Raw genomic sequence first — 8,288 nt, 5'->3', positions numbered from 1 at the left:
TGTCTGTGCTCTGCCAGGGATGGGGTAGGGATGGGGCACAGCGGAGCCAGCCTGTGAGGCAGCTCTGGTTTCTGCACCGCTGTACCAAAAGCTGGTGATTTCTGGCAGTTTGTGCTCGCTTGTGTTCATTATGAATGATTTTGGTGTGTAATAAATCTGTCAGCTCTGAGCTACCCAGCTTAGTATGGACACAGTGCCCCACAGCCAACCCCAGGAGAGCTGGGGGAAGAGCCGGGTGCGGTGCTCAGCCCCACACAGCCCCAGGCTGAGGAGAGCCCCACAGCAACGCCTCTCCCGCCCTATAACTCCACCCAGGCCACCACACGGCCGCGTCCCCTGCTTGCTGAGGCGGCACCCGGGGACCCCCAAACGGGGTTGGGGTCGCCCCTGTGAGGCGTGGAAGGGGCGCGGCGGCTCCGAGATGGCGGCGGGGCCCCGCTGCCGTCCCCATCCCCTTCCCGCCCCCCAGCGCCGCCTCCCGCCCGTCCCCTCGCTGCCGCCCTCGCTGCCGGGCGCTGCTGAGGCGCGGGAGCCGCCGCCGATCTCTCGCTCGCTGCCATGGCCGCGGTGGGTGCTGCAGGGCCGGGTTTGGGTTGTTTTTGGGTCGGGTCGGGTCGGGCAGGGCTGAGGCGGGCACGACCCTGATGTCTTCGCCTTCCCCGGCGCAGGTGACGAGGGGCACGGCCACCCGCCGCAGCCGCCTGAAGCGCTCCGACGGCAGCACCACGTCCACCAGCTTCATCCTGAGGCAGGTGAGCGGCTGAGGGGGCTCCGGGGGGCTTCGGGGGGCTTCAAGGGGCTCTGGGGGGCTCCCCCTCGGCCCCCCGGGGCTCGCTTGGAGTTGGTGAAGTTGTGTGAGCGCTCACTGCGTGCTCCTCCTGTGCGGGGTTATCGTTATTTCCACCCCCTGAGGTGGTCGCGGGGTGGTTTTGGGGTGCTGTGTGTGGCGGTGCTGACAAGAAACCCCCATTCCTGAGGGAGCAGGAGCCCATTTTTTGGCCTTCCTTGCCGTGAGGAGTTGAGGGGCTCCGGGCTGCTCGGTGCTAATTATACCCAGCCCTGCTTCCCCCGGCGTCACAGCAATTTAGACGAAGCCTCCTGCTAATAACTAGTTCCCTGGATAAAACAGCGGCTAGCAGCCGCAGCCGGCGAAGCTTCGCTTTCTGTCCCGAGTGCTGTTGGTCAGAGTAAAATCGTTAATCAGCTTGGGAAGTGGAAGAGGCGAAAGGTCCCTTGGCGTGTGGCTTCACAACCCCCCAAATTTCTCAGTGCTGCTCGTAGAAATGTAAAGGAGCCAAAGGAGAGTGGTGAGGGCCCTTGGCAAGCGGGGAAGGTTCCTTGTTGAGCGGGGAAGCATCTGTGGAGATGTGCGAGGTGTGGGGCTGCTCCAAGGAGCACGGCCCTTCCTTGCTTCCAGCAGGGCAGGAGGAGCTGCAGGGATCCCGGCCAAATGAAGTAAAAATCCGACAGCGCCAAGGAAATGGAAGGGCAGCGCCAGGTGGGTGAGCACGTCGTGGTAGCCCAGCAGGTGACACACGTGGCTGGGGATGTCCCGGAGAATTTTCAGGCTGTTGGAAATGCCTCCTCAAGCGCCTCACGGGTGTGGTGCTCACGCAGGGCTTGGGACTGAGACACCTCGAGGGGAATTGGGGTCGTTCCTGAGCACGGGGTGTCCGAGGGAGCCAGCCTGCGCTGCCTGGCACCGACAGCCTGCAGCTGGCAGCACTCACGGCAGTGCCTGGGGAAAGCTGCTGGGTGTGACGGGTGAATGAGGTGGCATCAAATGGCTCAGCTGTGCTCCAAACATGCTGAATGTTTCTTCTGCTTTGCACTTTTTTTTGGTCTTTTTTTGGTCTTTTTTTGGTTTTCATGGCTTAGGACTCGTTGTGCTCTGGAGGTGCTGTGGGATTCAGTGTTTGGTGTCCTTTGGGGAAGATGTGGAAACTTGGATTTACTTTTGAAATCCCCCCTCGACAGGATAGCAGTGCGTGCTACACAGGTCATTGTGCTTCTGAGGGGCACTGCCAAATATCTAAGGCTCCTCGTTTTGATGTGGCAGTGTAATAAAAAATATTTTGCAATTCTTGCGGCCCTACAATTGGATGAATTGGGATGGAAGTTGCAGTGTGTCAGGATTATTTGCCTGTCCTCTACTCTGACAGTCCTGTGGCTTCCAAGGTTTGAGTTCAGACCTTCAGATCCTCCCGTGGATGCTGTGCACACGATATTTGCTGTGCTCTCCACGCTGCTGTAGCCACAGGCACCGTTTGTAGGCACGTGTTGCAGGCGGTGAGAACACACGTCTGAGGGAGAATGAGGGCAGCTGCGTTCCTGAACGTCGGTCCTTTCCGAAAAGCCAGGTAGATGAGTTTATTTTAGTCACTCTCCGAGAGGACTTTTCAGACTGCAGCGCTTCCGGGCGGCAGGAGATCCACGGTCATTCTGTACCTGGAGACCTTCTGAGCAGGCAAGCGCGTTAGCTCCCTGCATGAGATCAGTGGGAAGGTTTCACTTGGATTGTGTGAGCTGAGCAACAGAAATAACTCTTGGGTTGCCTCCCACCTTCCCCTCGCTGAGGGAGCGTGAGTAGAGGAGCTGCATCAAAGAAGTGCTTAGGAAAGGGTCGCGTTAGTTCTTCCTGTGCGTTCAGTGTGATGTTCCTCACCATGTGGAAATCCTGCTCCTCGCCACTCCTGTACACGCTGCGGTGTGCCTGTGCTCCCTGAGTGCTGGAACGAGCACTTCAGGGGTAGCTTTTTTTCTGTGAGAAGTGGAAAGCAAGTCCTGATAGCAGGAATGGCCTTCAAGTAATGCTGGAGGTGTAAGTATAATTAAAAGAAAGATAAATTCTGGTAGTAAGATTTGCAAGAAGTGTCTCGGAGGAGGTTAAATCTGTTTTGGATCTCCTGTGTGTTGTGAGGTGTGGAGTAGTTTTCACAATACCAGTGGATATTTTATTCTTTTCCTCCTTTTTGTGTGAGGGGATGCACAGGTCCCCCAGCCTTGAGCTCTTTACTCAACTTTTCATTATGTCACATGTAACTTTTGGTTTAAATTCATCGGTCAGTCCAGCTTAGTGCCAGAATAATATTTGGACAAGCTTCTGAGTTTGTGTTTTTGCCAGGACCGGGCAGTGATAAGCACGGGCAGTCGCTGTGAGTCTCCTGCGTGTCAGCAACAGCAGAGCTACAAATGTACCATGTGTGTGGAAAGCTGACAGTGCCCGTAATTGCCTCTTGCTGGAGAAGCGCTGCGCTGCAGGACAGGCACCGAGCGATGTACGAGTGGGGACAGGTAGGCAGGGCTGGCAGTCAGAGGGTAATTTCTCCGAGGGTAAGGTCACTCGTAGCCTCGTGCGACCTTCAGGCTGCTTTGGGAGGGCAGCGAGTTGTGCAAAGCGGTAACACGTTGCCTTTCCTTCGGCGTGGGGCTGGTTTAGGTCCCGTGTTAGAAGGTGGGCGACCTGCTCCTCTGTGCTTTGCTCCACCAGCAGCACGAGGTGCTCGCTGGGGCTGAAACTCCTGCAGGTTCCTGCTGGAAGGCCGTGGGCAGCAGCAGTGCTCCTCCTGCTCACCTGGGGACAGTTCCAGGCTAAATTGCTTTAGGGTCCGTGGGGATGAATGTTTAGCTTAATGCCAGTAACAACCATCAATTACAGCGCTGATTTGTGAACGGGCTGGAGCTGGTCTCCAGTTTGGTAACTGGAAGCGTTCCTCTCCTGATCCGCTGTCTGCAGCACAGTTTGGTGGTGGTACAGCAGGACAGAGCTCACGGTGCTGCTCTCGGTGTGCTGCGGGCACCTCTGGCTGCTGCAGGAGGGCTGCTCACTGCTCAGCCCCATCCAGCCCACACCAGGGCAGCCGAGCAGCTCCAGCACCCCCAAAATGCTGCAAGTTTTGGGTGCTGCTGCCTGGGTGCTGCCAAGGCTGCGAGCAGGCCTGGTGCTGAAGCTGTTAACGCCGAGCTTGAGCGAAGGCCGGGGGTACAAAATTGTTCTTCTTACGTGGCAGGTGCTGCTCGAGTCTATTTAACAAGTCCCTGAAGGGACAGAAGTCAATTATCAGCCTGGTGGCATAGGAGAAGAAGTAGGCCAGCTGAAAACACGCGCTGATGATTTTGCCAAGGCTGTAATAATAATTCATTGTTGGCTTGTTTGTTGTTCCCCGAGGATTTTGGTTCCACCTCCTATGTTGACATGAGGTGACTTGTACTGCGAGTATTTTTTCTCCTTTGACTTCTGGTAGCAGCGTTCTCGCTGCCTGTGCTTTCTTCCAAGTAATTCCATTGGGAGAAGTTGGGTGACCTGCGAACAACAACAGAAGTTGCCCAAAATCTTGTCAAGTGAAGTGCCCCAGGGGCTGCTCCCTTGCTGCAGGGGGTCCTGGCTTGGCTGGCGGGGCAGAGACTGCACCTCCTCCTTGCCAGCTGCGTGTGCCAGGAGTCACTGCAGCCTGTGTGTGTGCTGGTACAATTTGGGGAGGAGAAGCACAGCAAACGGCTCCGTCTGTGTAACTGGACTAGAGAGCAGTCCGTGGAAATTCTCTTCACCTTTTGCCAGAGACTTCAGGTGGAGTGTACTTGTCCACTCCAAGCACATCCGGCTACGTAAAGCCATATTTAGACATAATTTTATTTCTGATTTTTTTTTTTTTCTGATTATTTTTTAAATATAGTAGAAGTTAAAGTTGGTTTTCTTTTAAGACAGTTAAACCCCGCGTTGCATCCCTGGTAGCACTTGTGCTTGCTGCTTTTTCATCTGTAATACTGAGAGGAAAAGGAAACAGGAAAATCTTCTGCTGTTTGACCATCTCCTAAGCCACGGCAACGTTTTTAATGGTTGAAAAAAGAGTGAATATCTCTCAGAAGGGTTTTGTTGCTTTGTTTCCAGGTTATTTTTTCCTCTGCCTCTGGACACGCGATTGTGGTGTTCTCCCTGCGGGACCAGGCGGTGTGCTCTAGCTGGATGCTGGCATCCACGTTCAGTCGTCTCTTTGTTCAGACAAGACAAAGTAGTTTTTGTGTATCAGATTTGGGAAGCCCTGAGGGCATCTGAGCCCTTTGTGGTGTTGATAACATCTGAGGGCCTTTCCCTCAGCACACACGACACATAACCAAGCACCCAGTTGCCATCCCAGGTGTCTTCTCAGCTGGGAAGCACGCGAGTTCAGTCATCTGCCCAGGAAAATGCCAGCTGAGTGCTGTGCACCAGCACTTTGCAAGAGCATTGCATGGCCAGAAGTGCAATTTGGAGCTTTTCAGTTGATGGTATTTGCTGACTGTGCTGTAAAGTGGTGATCCTGGGTGGGAGGGTGCCTGTGCTGGGATCTGCTGCCGAACTGAGAGCAATCTCATCCCTGCTCCCGGGTGAGAGGAATTCATTTTGGTCCTTGCCGATCAGCGATGTACCTAGGCAGATGCAGTGATCTTCTCGTAAACTTTTTTTCCCTTCAATTCTTGTTTTAAAGCCATTTTCCTGAGGATGTAGTGAGCCATCAGTGGATGACCTTGAGACCTTGGTCTTCTGTAACACCGATTCCTGATAGTGGTAGGTGGGTGATGCTGAGTGTCCAGCCCAGTCTAGATGTGCAGCAAACCAGGCATTTCTCACACCCCAATGCTGCTTAGATTGATAAAACACAGATCTGCAAGGAGCAGATCAGAATCTCTGTGATTTACCAGGATGAGCTCAATTCTACGATGAGTCATTAATTTCTAAAATATAACTTACTGTCATGGAATCTGATTATGCCTTCGACACAGGGCTGGATCATTATTTTTTTTTTTTCTATACAGCATTTAGAAGCTGTTAAAGCGTTTGACAGGTGAATAAAAGATTCATCCCCATCTCCACAGAACGCGAGGCTCGTCTTCGTGGCAGGGTGGCATTGTTTTAACTCGCCTTTGTTCTCAAATCCCCGTGCTTAGCTGGTGCAACTTTTAACTCAAACCCTGATAAATCCCTGCTGACTTTGGTTTAACCTCTCCTGCGGACTTGGAGTGTCCCTCGGAGCATCCTCCTTTCTTGGTCTCTGTGTCGGGCACAGCAGGAGGTTTGGCTGTCCCACGTACAAGTGCTGTCCTTTGGCACGGGGCTGCCTTGATCCCTGCCTCCCAAAATCCTGCCGTGGTTGGGTTTTTGGGTTAGGGGTGGCTGTGGGGCAAGCTTCACCAGTCTGAAGTGGCAGCAGAGGGAAACTTCTGTGGCTTTTCCTCTTGGGAAGCGGAGCATAGGAAATGTGGCTTCCCTCTGTAGTCCTGCTGTCACCGCGAGGAAGCCAGCAGGCTGCCCGCGAGTTTCGGTTCCTCATCTGTCTCTGTGTCACCGGGAGGCTTAATTGAATGCTTCTTAACGCGCTAATTGAATCTCAAATTATGCTCCCATTAAGTCTTCCGCTGGAAAAGGAAAAGGATTTCTGTCGTTGTTTGCAAGCAAGCCACCATCGTGACTGCGTGGTGCTGATAAATAAACGAGGAGATCCCCGAGCTGTGGGGTCTGGGTTTGTGCAGGGCCACCTAGGAGCTGTCGAGGCAGGTTCGTTACACTCGGCTAACGAGCAGCTCTCTAATGAGAAGCAAGGCACGTGGCGGGGAGGGTGGGTTGAGGAACGAGAGCATCAGAGATGGTGTAGGGGAGGGAGATGGTGTAGGGGAGGGAGATGGTGTAGGGGACAGCTCCTTACACCAACAGCGTCCCTTCTGGGTGCTTGGTGGAGCCGCTGGCACAGCTTCCTGGAAGCCCAAACCTTTCAAATCTCACTTAAAAATTGTATCCCCTCTTCTCCAGCAGATGTGCTGGCCGGCTTACTGTCTCCATGGGAACAAGGTTTCATTTTTAAAATAGCCTAAAGTCACACGAGAGAAGTCAGATATTAATAGCAGAGGCAGCGTAGGTACGGATAAAAAAACTTAGGGTTTGGCTCTTCCCCGTCCAAAATTCCCCGTGGCTGGGAGCTGCCCGTCTCTGTGCATGGGGTGGGTGTTTGCCTCCACGTATCCTCCCGGCGTGACCTGTAAATGCCTTCCCCTTATCCCACGGTGGTGTCTCGGTGACACAGGAGGTGCAGAACCCCTTGGGACACGAGGGCAGCACCCGCTGCGTGCTGCTGGGTGGGCAACCAGGTGAAAATCCTCCACGGGGGCTCAGAGATGCAGCACCCCAGGAGCCCTGAGCCTTCCCCTGGCCTTCGGTGTCCTGGCCACGGCCTCTGTGCCCTGGGGTTGTTCCCCCGCCGTGTCCTCCACGGGGCAGCAGCTCACACAGCAGCCAGGGCCGGGGCTCGCAGCGCCGCGTGGGGAAGGAGAGTGGCTTTCGGGAGGGCTGCGGGTGCTGTCAGGCAGTTTCTATGGACACCGGGAGCTCGTGTCGAACGCAATCGCGCTGCGATTGTCTGTGCTGAATGTGGAGGAAGCCGAGATGATTGCATGGGGCTCCAGCCCCGTGCTTGTTACACGGCGGCCTGGTGCTTCGAGGAGAACGCACCACCACCGCCTCCATCCACCTCAGCTCCATGGCCAGCCACCTCGTTAGGAGAAGTTTCATCAGCTGCCGTTCTTTTTTCCCCCTCTTTTATCCTTTTTGAAATTATTAAGAATAAAAAAGAAAACCTCAGCACAAAAGCCACTTCTTAGGATTAATGGCCAGGTGGGGTCAATGTCCCGAGGCGCATTAACCTGCCCGCCGGCCGATCATCCCGCATCCTCTGCAGCTTGCTGGGACTGGGGCTGCCCAATCCAGCAAATCCTGATGTAATGAACTGCTTTAAATTTCACTGTGGACCTTCCGGGATATTTTGTTGTTGTTTTCTTTCTAGAAATGTTGTTCTCTCTGTGTCTGTGTGTGTCGTATCCTGCATTTCTCTCTTAAAACTGACTGCTTCCTGGTTGATGAGGGCTGCCCAGTCCATGGGGTGCCACCATCAAAGTCGTGGAGTGATGTGAAGGGATGAGGAAAAGTTTAAAAACAAATAAAAATGGGGGCAGAGGAAAAAAGGAGAGGAGAAAAGAGAGATTGAGAAGCAGGGGCAGAACATGTCCCTGGCTGGTTTGCAGAACAAGGAGCGTACGAACAAAAAACCTTAGTGGAGACTTTTCAGAATGGGAAACGTTGCACAATTACTGTCTTCTCCAGCTTTACTCCTCCTCGTTGGGGGCTCAGGGTGTGCTGCCTGCTTACAGGAGGCTGTGTGGCAGGGGACTGCCCATGTGAGATGCAGGAGATGGAAGATACAGGCAGCTCTTGGCCGTTCATTTCTGGTTTTGCATTCCTCTTTATTTTTTTCTTCCATTCT

The 8,288-nt window shown here is 53.9% G+C and overlaps 1 protein-coding gene across 1 annotated transcript in view; it reads left to right on the top strand.

Moving 5' to 3' along the window:
- Nucleotides 1-644: 644 nt before the first annotated feature.
- CACNB4 (calcium voltage-gated channel auxiliary subunit beta 4) overlaps nucleotides 645-8,288 on the top strand; it is a gene marked incomplete at both ends in the record, with an annotated part of 61,524 nt that continues 53,880 nt past the window's right edge. The window contains one exon of the mRNA XM_084289302.1: nucleotides 645-752. Within this exon, the coding sequence (XP_084145428.1) occupies nucleotides 645-752 (108 nt within the window). The remainder of the gene's footprint in view (nucleotides 753-8,288) is intronic.

Source organism: Netta rufina (genome assembly GCF_964035555.1).
Source record: "Netta rufina genome assembly, chromosome: 6".
Taxonomy (NCBI): domain Eukaryota; kingdom Metazoa; phylum Chordata; class Aves; order Anseriformes; family Anatidae; genus Netta; species Netta rufina.
This window is presented reverse-complemented; position numbering and strand designations above follow the sequence as displayed.